Source organism: Nyctibius grandis, chromosome 4 (genome assembly GCF_013368605.1).
Source record: "Nyctibius grandis isolate bNycGra1 chromosome 4, bNycGra1.pri, whole genome shotgun sequence".
Classification (NCBI taxonomy): Eukaryota; Metazoa; Chordata; class Aves; order Nyctibiiformes; family Nyctibiidae; genus Nyctibius; species Nyctibius grandis.
Window position 1 is genome coordinate 18255228 of NC_090661.1, and position 18003 is coordinate 18273230.

Genomic DNA, 18003 nt, shown 5'->3' on the forward strand with positions numbered 1-18003 from the left:
GGGTGGCACGGTCTCAGAATGGAAATGTCAGCTAATCACACCATTCATCTTTTCTTCCTGTAAGAGCCTCTTATACCTCCAGAGAAACCTTACAGTGAAAATACTCTGCATCACCTGTTGTGCGTTTTTAAGGATAACCAGCCAGATAGTGGTGAATATTTTTGCTTTGTGTGCTGTCCTGTAAGTATTAAGTTGAAACAAGGTAAGTTTTCATTTCTCAAGATATTTCAAAGAATGAGGTCTTGAAGCAGCTCCTTCCTATTAGTGAGCCTTTCAATGCACACAATAAATGACTCTTCACAAGATTTCAGGGCCATTATTATGTAAAGAATGCTCTTAGAAGGCCAAGACATTGATTCTAGAGAAAGTTAGACTCTATGCATTTTTTCTTTCACTTAATGCTTCTGAGAAATGAAAATGAAAAATTAGAGTATCCTCAAATGTTTACTGTATATCCCATGTGAAGGTGGTGCTACATTTATTACTGACCTTGGAAGTGGAAAGTGCATTAAGTGGCAGCACTCACTGGCCTACTATAACTGAGCGGTAGCAGAAAGTCTTTTCTGGGTGAGAGAAGAGATTTCCAGAGCAATTGTTTTATCAGGTACATGCACTGGCAGCCACCTTGGTGTGATCACCGCAGATAGTTTATGGTTTAATTGAAACTTAATGGGGTAATGAAGCCATGATACCTAAGAGTTGAAGGCGCAAGTTTGGAATGAGGATCATGTCAATAAAGTAACAGTAATTTTCAGGTTCCTCACAGTACTTGTTCAGTAAATTAGCCTGTTAGCCTAATGTTTTAATACAGTTCCTGGTAGGATTATGAAGCTGAAAGACCATATATCTAACCGACAGAAATCTTAGTCTAGAAATTCTAATTTACGTGTTGATCTATAACTCCAAATTTGAAAACTATATGAATATTATAAACTTCTTGTAATAGAAAAAGTAGATCCTTCCACAGCAACATCTTTACTGCTGGAAGGTTTGTCTTGTTTTTGTTTCCCTCTAAATGACTTGCTATATCATCACTTACAGTGTATCAGTAAGGACTGTAATTATTTCAGAGGCTTTGCACACAGCTACCATTTGAATCTGTAATTAAGGAAGTGCAGGTTATCTGTGCTCATGTTAAATTGTTCTCCAGCTGCAGTATGGATTTCAAACGCCATAGCACAGAGTATAGCTGCATGGTGCTGCAAAGTGAAATACCAGTTTACAGGTTTAAATGCATCTTGCTCTTGAGGAAGAAATAAATAGTGAATAACATGATCTCTTGTGCCAGCTCATTACCTTACACATGGTTGTTTTTGTTAAAAAAAAAAAAATAAAAATCCTTAAGTGTTTTAGGATTGAATAGTGGTAAGCTGGATTCTTTAATAAGTTGAGGAGTGTGACATGTTCTTTTCTTTTGCAAGCTTTTCCCAAACATCATTAGTCCTTTCATAGAGCAGTAGCTTGCCAGAAGAGGAATTTTAGTAGTTTTGTCGGTGTTTAAATGAGTCGTTACTGATTCTTTGCTGAAAGAAAGTCTTTGTTTTTCCTATTGTGCGTATCTTTTGTTATTGTTGTAAATGCCAGGGTTTTAGGTTGCTGTCACTTCTGCAGCAGTAACTTGAGAAATTTTGTAACCTTTCTTGGCTTGTAATATATGTAATTGGAGCGCAGTGCAGTGTGACAACATAGAGAGCGCAAATCTTTCTTTAGATACGAGGAAGGAGCGCAGAAGTGATTTAGTATAATTTTGAGCCAGGCTTGAAAAAGAATCCTGTCTTCTCAGGAAGCTTGTTGAGTTCATGGCAGTGTTTTTCACCTCTCTGTCATGAGAAAAAATACGGCAAAGACCTGTAAATTGAATTTTTTTGCACTGTTTATAGAGAAGATAAAACATAACTTAAAGATTATGACAAATTATTTCTAATACACTTAGTCAAAACTTGCTACAGTCACTTTTCCTCTTCGAGCACTTGCTTGTGGAGTGTGTGAAATTTGTCATTGAGTTTTTGAGGAGCAAAATTATGGGATTTTGTTAAAATACATACAGATGAAAGGTGGAATTTTATGTAAAAAGATTCATGTAAACACACATGCATATGCTTTCCTCATAGCACATTGTTGCTTTATGCTTGACCCATAGTATGAACTATGTCTTTGCTGTCATGGAGTCTCTTCAATAGCAGGGTTGCTGCTCACATAAGGGAAGCAATTGTTTTTTGACTGATTGCACCAAAATACATGCACTGGGAGTGGAAGACAAGGAAGAAGATGGCCTTGAAAGTAAGCTTGATTCTAATGTGTGTGGGGAAAACCTTACAGTATGTGGACTTGAAATTATCTTGGTCAATAAGTTAATAAACAATGGTGACCTGTATTAACAAATGTCCAAGTGTTGCAGTGACGTTCCCTAAATCTGGTCATGAGTATAAAATACGAATCACTCTTTAGAAGATGGAGGAAACTGGAAGGGGCAGAGACATTAAAAGGATGAGGCAAGGACTCCTGCTCTGGATCTATAGCGTTTTGTAGGTGCTTGCATAATTGTTTATTTGGCACTTGTAACTTCAGAGGTAGAGATAAGGCATCCCACTTGATTATCCAGATTCTTTGGTATACATTGTTACATAAGTGCAATGTATGAGGAAAATGAAATAATGTGGAAAAAATGCTGACAACCTGCAACAGAGCTTTATGAGAACTCTTATGTCTGGTATAGGACGAAAACTGTCTCGTGCTCTGGTAATGATTCATAGAAAACTGAAGAGCCTCATTTTTTCACCACTTATGAAGAATAAAGCTTTTTATCACTTAAACTTCAAATGGGTATGTTTTTAAAGGTTAATAGCAAAAGTACAATAATATCCCTTTCTAGCTTTCACTGCTCTGAGCTGAGCTTTATCTTATTTTATGACAGTGTAGTGAGGTATTTTGTTTCTAAAACAAGCAGATAATCCATTGTTGTACTAGGATGTGGAGAGTCTGGTGGTATGTATCAACAGAGTATAATTTTTCATTGAATTAGTTGACAGATGTTAAAAACAAAACAGGAATGATTTTTCTGAATGGTGACCTAGACCAAATTTTAAAATAAGAAATGGGGTTTTAGCTGTTGGTGTGCAAGTTGATTTGTAAATAATGCATGGGCTTGAAGGAGTATGATGTGCATTTGATGCTCTCAATATGACTGTAAACTGGGAATGCAGCAATTAGTTCACTGTCTGTTCTGGTGACTCCCTGGGATTGAGTTTCATCGGAAATGGAGAGCTTTGCTAACCTTTTTACATAATTTTCTTAGGAAATTTGGAGTAGCTTGGAAAAAAGAGATGAGGGTTGCAGGCTGCAGGTTGGCATGAAAGGCAGGTCAAAGCTGATGAAGCCGTGCACAGTTAGGTTTGCTTTGTACTACTTCTTCATAGGCCCTTTCAGTTGTCAGATGGGCACCTGAAAAAACTGAAGGATCCTGTGCTGGCGCAGCAGCTTGAAAGGCAGATGTGAAGGAGTACAACATAAAGGTTAAATACAATCACAGAGCAAGGATGGGTGCGAATTACGGATAAGGAGAAAGCTGGATAGGTAGGGGAAGAAATGCAAGCTCTGCTGGAGGTGGAAAAGTTTCCAGTTATTAGAAGTTTCCTTGCTTCATCACCTGGAGCTGAACCCAGCAGTCCTCTTTGCCTAGCTTGCTTGTCTAGGCTAGCAGAGCAAATGCCATTGTAAAGATGCTCACGTATCGTACTGAAACTGAGTGTGGTAGCAGTGCCTGGTCAGGTGGCAGAGGTCTGCTGTGGATCCACAATTGCATACTTTTATACTCTATTCCAGGATTTGAAGATGACAGAGTTTTTTGCAATATAGAAATCACTTTTCAATGTGTTTAATAGGAAACAGCGTACAAAGTATTCTTTTTTGGAGAGAACAGAATAGTATGATAATTAGCACGGGAAAAAATGGTTTACAATCCATATGTGCAACAAGACTGCTTTAAAGCCTACAGTCTTTAACTGTTGCATTTTGAAACTTGAATTGCTTGACATTGTATGCCCAAAGTCACTTTAACATACATCTTTTTGGATGTGTACCATGCGGCTAAAATACAGGGGGGAAAAAACCTCATTTATTACACTGGGGATATCCCTTAAAAGTTGCTCTGACTATACACTTTTTAAAGTTTTGATTATTGAACTAGAAGCAGTTTTAGGACAACCTGTACTGCATCTTAGTATTTTTTTGGGTTTGCTTCAAGACATGACAAGTATAGGTGCTGATTATTCTTTATGCTTTTACTTCTACATTATGTGACTGTGAAGATACAGCCAGACATTTTTTCCTAATTGGTCCTTTAATTTTATTTTTTTTTTTTAAGGTAAAGAAATGAGATTTATTCACAGTATAAATGAATATTAACATTTCTTGGTAGATAAGCTTTCTCTGTCTCTTTAAACATCTGGCAAAAGATGGTGTCAGCTGGACAAGGGCATAGTGTGAAGATGGCCCATTATCAGCTACTCAAGCTACTGGAGAGCTTAAACTCTTACTCAGCGACACACTGTACTATTTGACCCTAGGCAATTTAATCCATTTTTGTCCCATTTCACTGTTTAAAATTGCAGAATATTCCACATTGCAGAGATGTAAATGGCTTGGCTAATGATGTGATAATTGACCTTTCAAAATTGTATGCTAATTAGTATAGTTTTTGCTTGTGTCTTGTCCACAGCAGTGTAGGCAAGACTGCTCTTATTACTGTAGCTTAGTAACTTTAAGCAAAATTACATGATTAAAAATCCAAGCAAAATAAATACATAAATAACAACAACAAAACATTAGATAAATGGTAGATATTCCAGAATAGCATGTGAGGAGAATCCTCCTTCTCAATTTGCTGCGCAGGCTTTCTTTTGCCCATCTATTAGGAATCTAAAATTATGTTTAGAGTGGGTTTAATGATTGGCTTTTGAATTAATTCTTCTGAATCATGAATGCAAGCTAACGACTCTGTGATTGTAACCCTAAACAATGTGCTTTATACATCCAAGATTTAGGTTAAATCCCCAGCGTGTAAGGTGAAATTCTGCAAAAGAGCATGTGTATAGAAGGAATGGCTCAAATAGGTACTCGACCTCCTCTTGAAAATAAGTTCCCACTATCTGTGATTGTCATGCCCATGTTTCACCCACCACAGTTAATGACACTGTGCTCTAGTGGAAGTAGATGGGTAAATACAACTAGACAGGTGAAAGCATGTCACTGTAGTCTTAGTATTCCTTTTAAATCCTGGAAGAAGTAGAGATGGAATCCATAAAGAAGGGAAGCATAACACAAGTAAGCGAGATACATTGGTAGGAGATACTTGTTTTGGGGAAGGAGTGGGCTGTATGAGATATGTGCCCTTAGATATGCTCGAAGGAAAAAAAAGTATTTGACCGTCATATGCGCATGTGAGGATGTACATGGGACTAAACTGATGATGGTTAAAATCGTCCAGGAACACCCAAGAGCCTTTCAAATGAAAGGGTGATACCACCTGAAAAATGTGATGGTTTTGAGGCAACTCTAACCTGTCATATGAAGTTTTGTGACTTCAATAATTTTGCAGCCTGTTTTTCAAATATAAACTGAGTCGCTTCTTGGTTATTCAGAGTTTTCAGCCAAAAACTGGTTCTCTCATCTAACCTGGGTCTTCGCAGGAAGATTATTCACTCCCCTTAAGTTGTCGTTCTTCTAGGTAATGGCACAGTAAAAGGATAAAAATTGTGGTGGTAGCTTAGAAACTCTGCTTTTAACATTGAATTACTCCATCTTTTGCCAGGAAGAAAATGTTTCATTAACAAAACAGGATTATTTTGCATTGTTCTCCCAGATCACCTATTGTCTACTGAATACGTATATTGCCTTATGTCTGAAGACATTTAAGATCAGCTTTCTATGCTAAACACTTTTAGGACATAAGACTCCATATAGAAAATGGGGATACATTATGTAAGCGAGGAGTTAGGGATTGCCTTGGATTGTAGGTTTTCCCGTTGCATAAGCCAGATGGACTGCTTCTCAGTGGAAGTCTATAAAACCAGAAATGTGGCCAGGCAGCAGTTGTGCAAACTTTGGATGAAATTTAGTGGTGGGTGTAAAATTTTTTAATCTTATTTTCTGACTTGAGAATGGTAGCGTATAAAGTAAGAATCTAGTAATTAGGCTTTTCCTACAATATTGCCTTGAGAGCTGAGATCCATGTTCAACAAAAATCTTTAGAGAAAGCACTTGTGTGTGCACAGATGAGAGAACGAAGGGCAGTTATTCAGAACTGAGATGCAGCTTCTCTCATGTAAGAGGCATTTTGAAAGGCACGAGGCGTAAGCAGCGAGGTTTGAATTGAGAGCTGAGGACTTCTGAATTCTTTCATTTGATGCTTGGCTCTACATGAGTCACTTCAACTCATAAAACCCTACACTTTGTATCTGCTTCGTTTCTGGCTGTCCAAATGCTTCACAAAGTGTCGTTATTGCCATTTTACTCTTTGGGAAAAGGAGATTCTAAAGTGGAAGACGTGAGCTAGCAGGTAGATGTAGTAGATGCTTCATTCCTGGCCTTAAACCGTTCAAAGTATTGGGGAGTCTAGCAGTTATAGCTACCACAGCTATCTGATACTGGAAGGCCAGTATTCTGGCCTTACTGGAGTTTTACTTCACATTCACTGCCATACCTTAGCTAATACAATGAAAATGTAGACTACAGATGGTACCCTATGTGTCGTACCCTATGTGTCTTATCCTCCGTAATGTAGAAAGACAGAAACAGCACAGAGATTTTGATTCTGTTTCCAAACTGTTTCCTTTTATCTGCTCCACTTTATAGCCATTTCCTCATGGGTTTTTCCACTCTAATGACTGTAACAATCACTGAGGTGACACAGGTTGCAGGGATTGAGGGCTTTTTTCCAAAGCGCTGTAAGAATTTCCAACAGTGCTACATAAATGTTAATGTTCTGATGTTCTCAAATATGAGGTCCAGACTCTGACTGGGGTGAAGTATTCTTGCCTTTCTTTGAAGGAGGGATGACTAGGGTTATGCCTGGGTTTTGTCTACAAAGACTTTTTTTTGTTGAGCCTTTAGGGTCTTGCAAAAATGTGAATAACAGCAGCTGAAGTCCAATTTGGCAAGGGCTTTGTTAGGATCACCTAAAAAGCCTGTTCAAATGATTTATGTTGCTGCCTTTGCCATTGACACACATGATATTTTTCACTCTGCACTTAATTCCAGAGCAGCTGTTTCATTATGTGCATTAATTTAGAAGTACAGAATAATCTGCAAAAATAATATTGTATTTATTTGTTTTGAGATAGTCAATTAATTCTCTTCTCTCTGAGGGTATATCACACAAAGCATGTCTGATAAGTGACTACAAATGCAGGATGATAATTTTTATGATGAGAATTTATTCTGAAATGTTTAATTCTCCACTTTTCTCCTCTTTTCATACCAGTCAGCAACTGATTAGCTTAAAGATTCTGATTATAATTGTCTTCCTGTAATACATGTGCTTGGCTTTACAGTTTTTTTTGCTAATCTTTAGTCTCCCACCATCCAACCCCCACTACTCACAAGCCCCATTTCCCACACATAATTCCTTTGGTCAAAGCTAACTATATTCCATGGGTGCAGAAGTGTTCATTTGTTTAGATTTATACTGGATACTGAATTGCAGAGAGTTGATCAGTGTTTCCCTCCCCAAGTAAGCATTTCAAACCTATCTGAATTAGGAACTTCAAAAGAACAACTTAGTGGCTGCCAGATTTGTCCTCTTTTGCAAGTGTAAATGTTAAGTAATTTTCTTAAATTTATAATATTTGGCAATAACTGTCTGCATCTGCAGTTAGAACTGGGGACTTAAGTGAATTTCCTTTATCCTAGTGCAAGAAGAGCATTCTAGAGTCCCATCAGTCTGCCCATGTGGTTGCAAGGATAGTAACGGAAGAGATGAATGAGTCTTTGAGGACACTGGGGAGGACGTGCAAGAGCAAGCTCATAATCAAGTTTAAAAGGAGACTCAGAGAGTGAGGGCCTGACACTTCATTTGTTTCAAATTAAAAATATTTTAATGACTGAGCATATAGTTCTCGCTAGCCTATATGTGGCATGCAGTCTGTCTTACAAAATTTATATCCTTATTATCCAGTTGTATTTCTTGATATCCCTTGTTTTTAATGATTTGTTCTGTATTTGACCAAAACTACAGTCCTTTTTTAATATTAAAAGATTTTTTCCTTCCTTTCCTTTGTTAAAGGTTCTATATAACAAAAGCTTTACTTTTGGCATACCAGCTTTCTGTATTGGAATCTGAGTAGTGTTTCATTGTTAACAAAACCAACCTAGTTTTAAACTTTTTTTTAGTAGAAAAATTGCTTGTAGCTTTTAGCACCTTAGTGTGAGACCACTTAGCTAAATTTAAAAAGAAAAAAAGAAAGAAGCAAGTTGTGCAGTAGAAAACTTAACTACTTTTTCTACTTTTTCTTTCTGCTTTTTTTATAGGCATCAGGGATTTGTACGTGTCTGATTGCGTGCAGTTAATTTTAGCTAAATCTTTCTCAGAAATTTCTCTCCCTGTTCTCCCTCTGTGATACTTCCAGACCTCTCCTGGATTGTATCATTAGCTAAATTTTGCAGCAGAAGCTTTTATACCAGCTGGGATTTCTTGGGTGGGGCATTTTGGTAAGTCATACAGTTGTTTCCTGTTCTCAGACTGAAGGGGCAGTGCCTGCTCTAAATTACCTGCTTGCTGCTCTTGCCAAGAACATCAGTCTTCTCTTACTATTTATTCTGTTGCTTTATGAGCCGTCCTTTGAGATGGGCAAAGTTTTGGGGGCTGATCTGAATGGGGGTCTTCATGCTCTGCAGCCATTTGCCACAGTTATATAAATAACTGTTGTCCATGTGGCTTGTCTTAATGCCCATCTGCGTGAAGCAGGGCAACTTTCACCTCCCACTGAAAAATTTATTTTGCCACAGTACTTTAACCCTATGTAAGGGTTTCTCTTTAACACTGAAACTAAGTATTAAATTCTGTCTAACAGCTTCTGTTTTTAAATCCTAGAAATCATTTAAGATAAGTTAAAAATAATGCAATCAAGCACCGTGAAGTCTGATACCAAACTTGCATTGTATTAACTCTTTTGGACAACCCTTCCAAAAAGCAATCTGTCTGCATTCATGTGCTCCAAACCTACCTCCAGGAAACTGCCCAAAGTGGGGGATCAAAGCGGGCAGTGTGTCAAAAGTTTGTGTTTCAGACAGTTTGGCACATTCTGAAAGGTTGGTCTTTCCTGTACTAAGCCATGGGCAGATGTCCATTAAGAATGATTAGGCAAAATTTATATAAAGGCCTTGTAAAATGTTGTGTGTGTTTTGTTTTTTTTTTTTCCCCTATCCTCTTACTTGAGAAGTTTTGTGTGGGTGTGTATTTTTTTCTAAATTTATAAACCCTGGCTTTTGCCCTCGTCCGGTAGAGACTGCTCACCCACCCTTTTCCGTTTCCAGGCGGATTGCTTTTCTGTTATTTCAGTTCTGTAACTTTCTCCAACGCTGTCCCGTTTTGCTTATTATGAAATGCTTGCAATAACCCTTTCAGTGCTGCTGTCATCTTTGCGTTAAATTAGGGCTGGCTGTTGTATTAATTTAAAAAAAAATCTCTTAAAAAGCAAATTAAAGACTTCTCATGTGTTAAGGCTTTCTCTTTGTACATAGGGAATGTGATACGGCTTTCATTTGTAATTTGACCATTGTAGTGTCCCGACACAGGGTTTTTTCTTCTTTTCAATAGTAAGCCAAAACCCCCACTGAAATGGGATTTCTTCACAGCTTTGGCAAAGAAATCCCTTCAGCTCTGAAGCTGAGGCAGCACTATCTTCATGTGCAGAAAACATTTATTTCCAGCTGTGTCTCAGAGTCAGTTTTCCTGTTCTCCTCCTTTACTTTTTCATTCCCTATCCAGCAGCGATTTATATTGATGTGTAAGTTCCTCGTTTCTCTAATATCAGTGTTTAATTTAAACCTGAATTAGCTAAGTAGTTAAGTGAGCCTGACTGATGCACTGTTTGGTGCCCTGTGTGATATATGAACTAATACAAAGTGCTGTAGGTGTATAATCAGACCAGAAAAGTAGACTCAAGTTTGTTTCTTGTAACAATTCAGTGTTTCATTGATTATCTTGGGAATTCACTTGGCCAGCCCTTAAGTGCAAGTCATGATGCAAGACAGTAGAAAACAAGGTTAAGTTAGTGGGCATTTTCCAGAAGAAAGAGAGTAAATTGTTCTCTTCAATAGTGGGCCAAATTCAAGTACATTTTTCAGAAACATTGGGGGGAACGGGTCAAGGATACTTGTATAAAAGAACACTAAATGCTGTAGAAGTAACTTTAACACTTGTGAAAAAGCCATGGCCCTGGAAAATAGGGTACATATGGGCACACTGTCTCTTCTCTTTCCTTACCAGATGTGGAGAAATGAGGTTGCTAGTGAGCGTTCCTTTTTACATGCGGAAAGATGTTTCATTCATATGCAAAACTCCCCCTAGATGAATAATTAAGCTCTGAGTATACTGTAAGTCTTTCCAAGTATTGAGGACTAGCTATTCTCTTCTGTATCCAGCTTTTTACTTAACATGTACGTTTCCTTACTAAATGGAGAATTTTTTTTTAATAGTAATTGAAACGGAGATCTTTTAACGCTCTTTTCAAAGCACAAAGTGGCTGGGAGATGGTTGAAAATGGTAAATCATCCATACTAATTTCTGTTATCTGAAGAACTGTACTTTGTGCTAACGTCTAGAATAACTGGGCCAAATGGTCCTGTTGAAATTCCCTCAGAAGTGGAGCAGTAATTGGATGAATGTTTAGTCTGGGAACAAATAATCCATGCTAGAGTTTATGGATTCTGCTTGGGGAAGGGAATAAAAGAGAAGTGGGCTGTAGGAATGCTTTATTTGTCAGAAGGGATCTTAAGGAGACGTAAAGATGTTTTCCCTCCTCCCATGTGTTTTCACCACAGTAATGATGATTCAGCTTGTGTATGCTCTCTGGAATGCGTACATGTAGGGAGAGAGAGGACAAAAGGATTTCTTTAGGTGCAGCTAATTGAAAATACTGTAGGAGATAATGTGTATAGCATATTGCCTCACCATAGTTGCCTACTTCAGCGCATTTATTGTCTTTATTTTCATGTTGACTAAAAATAAGGGTTTTTTAATCTTTGTTAACCAAATACATTTCTCCAGAAGACTTCTCTGAAGCAGGAATTCATTGTTTCTGAAGCAGTTGTGTTGGCAAGTAGGCTTTAGCTGTGTTTCTGTGGTAAGTTCTTTTGTCCATGATAGCATTTTGGGATCTCAGCATCAATGTGGCTGGCTCTGGCTCCAGTTGGACAGTTTATATTTAGTTGCTGGTTTCCTATAATAGTTTTCAGATGGAGATGTTAAAGAACACATACCCTTGTGCTGCTGTAATCTCTGAAAGAGCATGGGGAGTGAAAAAGAAAAAAAGCATTGATGTCTTTCGGCAGAAGTAGAGTTTGGAAAAAACAGCAGCTGCTTGCAGCAACAGAATGCTGATATTTATTTTTAAGAAATTAGGTAGCCAGTAAATACAAAATGCTCGGAAAATCTGTGGGTACATACCTTACATTTTTGCATCCAGAAAGGAGCTTTAAAAAAGCCGTGGGAAGGTCTGCTTTTTTTAATTTACAAATTGTGATTCTCCAGTTGCCAATAGTAGGCAACTGCTGTTAAGTAATAGGCATCAGACACCACCTCGTGATAGCTCCTGTGTTCCATATTGTTGGTGCACTTCCAATGCAAATTAGTAGATACCCCAAAAAAACCTCGATGCCATATATGCTTTAATTATACTGTCAGATGCATCTTTTCAGGGGGGCATGATTTATTTCAGTTAAAACTGAAACATCCCAGATTTACTCTGAGCCTGAGTTTAAGACCTCTCCAGAAATCTTGGCTGCCAATAAGAAAACTGACTTCAAGTTTTCGTTTGATTCTGGGTTTGCAGAGCATTTATCTTTATGTAACATTTTTGATTTATTAGCTTTAACTATTTTGTCTTCTCTAAATTATTAATGAAATAAATCATCCTAGTTTTCTTTGATAAGCTTCCAAGAATGTGTCCCTGCTTTATCCAGCACTGGTAGGTAGCTGCCTGCAGGGATCTTACTTCTAGCTCTTCTGTGGCCATAGTGAATCTTCACTCACTCCTGAGGGACAGCAGGGCCTGACCATAGGAACTGGAAGAATCAGGCCCTGGTGCCAGCCAGCATGTAGGTAGGATCTTTGCAAAGTTGATGGTTGAGAAGAACATGAAGTATAATTCTTTCACGTGATGTATATGATAAAAGCAGAGTGCTGCTACCACTGTGGTGGTAATGTATTGGACCTATTTGCAATCCTGGCCAGTATAACTTATTTTTAGGAAAAAAATCTAAAGCATGCTGTAGTCTGGTTTGACTTGAGCTAGTTTGCCTCATGTCGTTACACAGCAAAATTTTCATTCTTTCTTCCAGCTAGTAATGGGAGCAAATCATAGAAGGCTGGGAATGAGAGAAGACCTATAGAGGTCACCTAGTCAGTCCCCAGCACTGGAACAAGAGTATCTCAAAGGTCTGCAATAATGGAGAGACTGTAATTTATTCCTGTACTTAAACAAACGAACAAACGAAAACTCAAACAAAAAAATCTAATATTAAACTGTTTTGTTTCTTGCTTAATTCATGACCCTTTGTGATGGATAGAGCAAGAAGAAAGTTTTGTTTCCTTTCTCTTTACAGCAGTGTTCTATATTCTTGGAAGGTGTTATCTTGTTTTCCTCCCTCAGTTTTCTCATCTGTGAGATCATATTCTGCTGGGTGCTCTCTGGGCTCCACCTAATTCTACATCTGCTTTCAACTAGCATGCCAAGGGTTGGGCACGGTGTTCCAGATGAGGCCTGATAGATCCTGAGAATTACTTTCTGTCTTGAAGATGCAGCATATTTGTGCAGCTCAGTCTCATTGCCTTTTATCAACAGTATGACATTGTTGATTTCTTCAGCCTGTAATTCATTGTAACCCTTTTTTCTCTCAGCATTTGTGAACTAATCAGTCCCTATATGTGTATACTTAATTACACTTACCTGTATAATCTCAGGCATCTAGAAAGAAATTAAGCAATTCTCCTACTTTCAGGCTGTTTTTCTATAACTGTTAAATTTTCAGATAACAAATCTGAAAGAACAGTGCAAAGATGGGATCAAGATGAAAATTCAGCTTGACAAACATGTTGTCTTTAGACATTTGGGCCATTAAAATACAGAATAATGTTGTACTCGGGCCAGAGTTCTGCAGGACCCTACCTCTTGTTTCTCTCTGTTTAGGTAGTGAATATTTAATCTTTATATTTGGCTAGCATGCAGTTTTCCCATTATCCTAGAGTAGTTTCACCTAGGCCACAAGTGACAGTCATTTCAACATTCATTGTTTAAAAATGTTTTTTTCATGTGATTTATTACTTGAGTCAGTGTCGATATGCTCACCGACAGTAAATGATCAACAATTATCTGGAGTAATTTTTGCTTTGTGTCGTAGATTCACCCCTCTGCTCCAGATGTGAAGCTGTGCAGCTGTTTAGTGCACAGCTATCAGGGAATGGTACGGTGGGCAGAAAGGGAAGGAAAATCGGCCTCATTGGAGACAGTGCAGTCATGTGATTTATGCAGGGCAGCCTGCCCAGGACTGGGCTGCTAGAGGATGTTTTTCTCTGCAGCATTCAAGTGTGACTTTAGATCTGCCTGTTTTTAACTTTCTACAAGGAAAATAAACATTTTTAACCACTAATTGTGTGTCCCTTTCCACATGTGTAGCTTCCAATTCGATATTAGGGGGAGAAAAAAACATGAAAACGTCTGAGTATTTGCCATTGAAGGCTTCTTGTTTAGTTGCCCCGTGCTCCGAGGGTAGTGCTGAAATACTTGAGTGATAGTCGCAGCAGGGCTCGTGAGAAGGAGGGGATCTGAAGCTGCTTTCAGACTAATTGGAACAAGAGCAGCTCACCAGTAAAATACAGCTTTCTATAAGTTTTATTCTTGCACATGCAGGGAGCGGTTAAGATATTTTATGAAAACCTCTTCTCCGTGAATTTTTGCTGCTTTTCCTTGGTGGCCTCCAAGATTTTGTTGGAGGTGTGTTGGGAAGATTTTACACCTCCAGCCTCTTGTTTCGCTGCAGGCAGTTTCCTCTGGGCTTCCTGCAAAGTGGCTCTGGTGGCGGCTTTGCATTGTTCCTCTCTGATGACTCAGAGAACCAGGAAAGAGATCCCCTGGTGAACAAAAAGCGCAGCCACCAAACAGGTGCCTGTATTCTGGGCTAGCAGACGACAAACCACCTCATTCTGGATTTTTTCCTAAGATTCTTATCTGCAAGTATGAGACTCAAGAGGAATGGTTCGTACACGCTGAACGGGTAAGGAAGAGCCTGCATCCTCTTTTGAATCTTCATCGTTAAAACTGCGTGAAAACGGAAGCCTTTATTTTTCTTTCTAGTGATGGGGTACGTGAAATAACGACCAAGTCTTCTGTGTCAAAAAGTGTGGAGGATCACAGCGTATGAAATATGCAGCTTATTTAGTTTGCTTTCTTCTGCATTTTGTTAGATTCACTTTTAAAGCGTGTGCATTTGGTGGGGGCAGGTTAGAGTTAGCGTGTGCATTTGGTGGGGGCAGGTTAGAGTTGTCTGTGTGTTAAAATGAGATGGATCTACTCAGTAAAACCACCAAAGCATCAGGAACTCTTGCGATTCCTGAAGAGATGCCTGTGGTAATTATTTTAAGCATTTGCCAGCAAACACCCCATGCTTTTGATACAAGCAGAGCTAAACTCATTAAATGTGATGCTCCCCAATAGGGAATACAAATCACTTTAAATTTAGTCAGTCTGAAAAATGAGTTTAAGTAGTTTCAAGTACTTAAAACTACTCTGAGATACTTTACTAGTTTTGTGGTTTCAAAAAATACTGTTTTTTTTTTCTCTGCTGTTAAATCCTCTCAGTAACAGAGAATATACCAGTACTGTAAAGAGCATAACTAGCTATTCCTTATTTAAGGAATCTTTTTGTAATAATTGAAAATAGAGAATTTTCAGGTGAAATTGTTTTTTATAATTGCATTTGAGTTTACTAAAGCATATCCTTGTATGTCTTCATATGATATGTTTTATTTCTCAGCACAGCATACCTGAAGAGAACTTGTACTTCCACGGTGCTGTGTTAACTGTTTATTGGTACCTGGCAGGTGACTTGATAAATGAAGAAAGTTGTTAGTCTTGGAGTGTCGTTTTACTTTGCTGCTTTTAACCTTCTGTAATGAGTAAACGTTGTGATAAGTGCTTCATGGTGCAGTTGGCTTAGTGCTGCATTCCTGAAAAGCCCACATATATATCAGAGTACAAGTGTGCAGCCTAGTCCAAAACTGCCGAGTGGCTTTAAACTCATGGTCCATTGTGCACTTGATTCTCAATCTCTGCATAAGAGAGGCATATAGCAGTGCAAGCCAATCAGGTGGGAAATACTTTGGCAGTGTTGTTCAGCCGGTCTGCACTGTTTTTGCCTGCACTGGCTTGCATGATGCCACTTAGAAGGGTCCTTTGCTTTTCCAACATATGTTTAAATTCGGTTTAAAAATTTTTTTTAGATTTGATTTGGATTAGGTTTTTTAATGGCAAAGTAGATGGATGCTAACATCTTCCTGGCTTATCCTTTTTTTTTTTTTAATAACTGTAATAAAAGTTTCATTATCTGACTGCATACAAAATCAAACATAATTGAAAGTTACTATCTTACATGATTTGGTTTTAAGCTGTAAGATGAGTTTGTCACTCAATGGGACTGAGTTTGTAGTAGATGGAGGTTAAGCATATATTAGCATTAACTTGTTTTTTTTTTTTGCAGAGGTTTTTGACCCTTTGAGAGATTATCTTAATTTAGAGAGTCAATTAAGAAATGATACTGAAATGCAAAATGTAGTGGATATTGCTTCTCTTAAAGGAATTTTTTAGATTTTAGTTACGGGAAGCACAATCTTTAATTGTTTTGAGATTTATTAAAAATGAATGCATGGTATAGAACTTCAGGGAAAAAAGTTGTGCAAGATCACCCTGTGCATCTGTTCTACCTTGTTCTAGCTTGCAAGATGCTGCATAATCATTTTAAGGAATTTCACTTGTTGTGGCCCAGTGCATACCTGGCATTACATTTTACGGCAAGCATTTAACTGCGAGTGTTGTATTACAGTGAGTAAAACCAGTGGCATCCAAATGCTTGCATGAAAAAGAAGCTTCAACTGTGAGTTTGTGGGAGACTCCAACATTATCTGATTCTAACATGCTGATATGCTTTGCTCTATTAAACAACAGATGCTGAGGAGTGAATTTATCTAATTAAAGAAATTCCTTTTATGTTTATCTCTTGCCTAGATGGTTTAATAATGCAAGGTAATGGAAAAAGAGCTTCAAGTATGTTTTCCTGTTTAGCCTAAACTTTTGGCATGTCAGCAGAAAGGCTTGTTTTGATCTTTAGGGGTTTTTGTTTGCGACAGCATGTTCCACTTGTCAGGTGGAGCGGGGCACCCTGTTGCGCAGGTCACTTGAGGAGAGGGGAGCTCATTGGGGTGGAATATTGTAGGGCAAACACAAACGGTGGTGCAGCAGGTACCTGCACATGGTGGGGACTTAGTTACCATGGGATTACTGTTTACAGTGTAGTGCAGGAAAACTGTGAGCTTCTCTTATTTAAAAAGGAGAAAAAAGTGTGTGGTTTGTACAGCCAGACATGAGTACCTCAAAATAATCAGCGTGTTCAGAGATGTAAGTGCAGAGTATGGCAATAAACTTTCTGAGTGTACTCTGAATTAGACGAGGTGGTATTATGCTAAATGTGTAATAATGTTAAAATGTAGAAGTTGTGCACCAAGAGGAATAGGAGGGAATTCTTCGCATCAAAAGTCACTGTTTGCACCTTCCTACTGTATTGAATCCTATTTTGTAAACTGGAGCTGTTGATCTGGCAGTAAGTTCACATTAAAGGATGTTACTTAGCATTTGTGAGGGAGAACAGGAATTCTATTTAAACGCTCAACTTTTGAAATGAAAGTGCAACTACTTCTCCTTACATACTGTAGCCAGATGTTCTTAAAAAATAAATAAACGATGCCTAACTCATTAAGTTCTCACAGATTGGTTTATCAGGCTCTAGAAGGTGTTGTTGATTTAGGTGATGCTGGTATGTGGATGAGGCAGCCAAAAAAGGTGATTGGAGAAGTCCAGTCTCTAGGATACAGGGGTTATGTGAAGACCCTTACACCTTTTGCATAAAGTTGCTCACTTTTCCTTTTAGTAGTTCTGTCTTTGACATCATAAGGTATTCCACAAAACTGCAGATGTTTGATCCAGTTTTCGGGAAAATCTTGAACCTTGCTGTTAATTTTGCTTGCAAACAAGGAACTGTAGCAAGAGTCATCACAATAATTAGTTTTTTCTTTGGGTATGATTTGGTCAGGCTCTGATTGCACTTGTAAACTCATAAAGGGGGAGGAAGACTGCAAGGGGAGCTAAGATACTTGAAAATGTTTTCAAACCTAATATCAGCAGAAAGCTCCCCCTGCCTAGCCTTTCTCCAGTTCCACTGTACCTCAGTTGATACTAGTGTAAGAACTGTACACATATAAACTGGAAACACATGTAAAATCCAGAGTTTCACTTAGAAACAGTGATTTATAGGTATTTTTTGAGCAGCGTTCACTGGACATAGGCATGTTTGCTCTTGCTTTTTGGAGCAGGCAATAGTTACATGTGTGTATGGAGACAAAGGGGTCTGGTGCTGAGATTCATGAGAGGACACTGAGTTAGGAGACCTGCCTTATCTTGCTGAGACTGAGGTAGTAATCTTACCTGCCAGCATCTCTTTGACAATGTGGTTAAGTCA

The 18003-nt window shown here is 38.3% G+C and overlaps 1 protein-coding gene across 2 annotated transcripts in view; it reads left to right on the top strand.

The window, feature by feature from the left end:
• Window positions 1-18003, top strand: part of MOB2 (MOB kinase activator 2) — a 120819-nt gene that overhangs the window by 43675 nt on the left and 59141 nt on the right. The window contains exon 1 of one of the 2 annotated variants that reach the window (XM_068397670.1): window positions 14414-14490. The exons of the other annotated variant lie outside the window; for it this stretch is intronic. Within the exon in view, the coding sequence (XP_068253771.1) occupies window positions 14453-14490 (38 nt within the window). The 5' untranslated portion in view covers window positions 14414-14452. Of the gene's footprint in view, window positions 1-14413; window positions 14491-18003 lie in introns of those variants that run through there. 2 annotated transcript variants of the gene reach the window in all.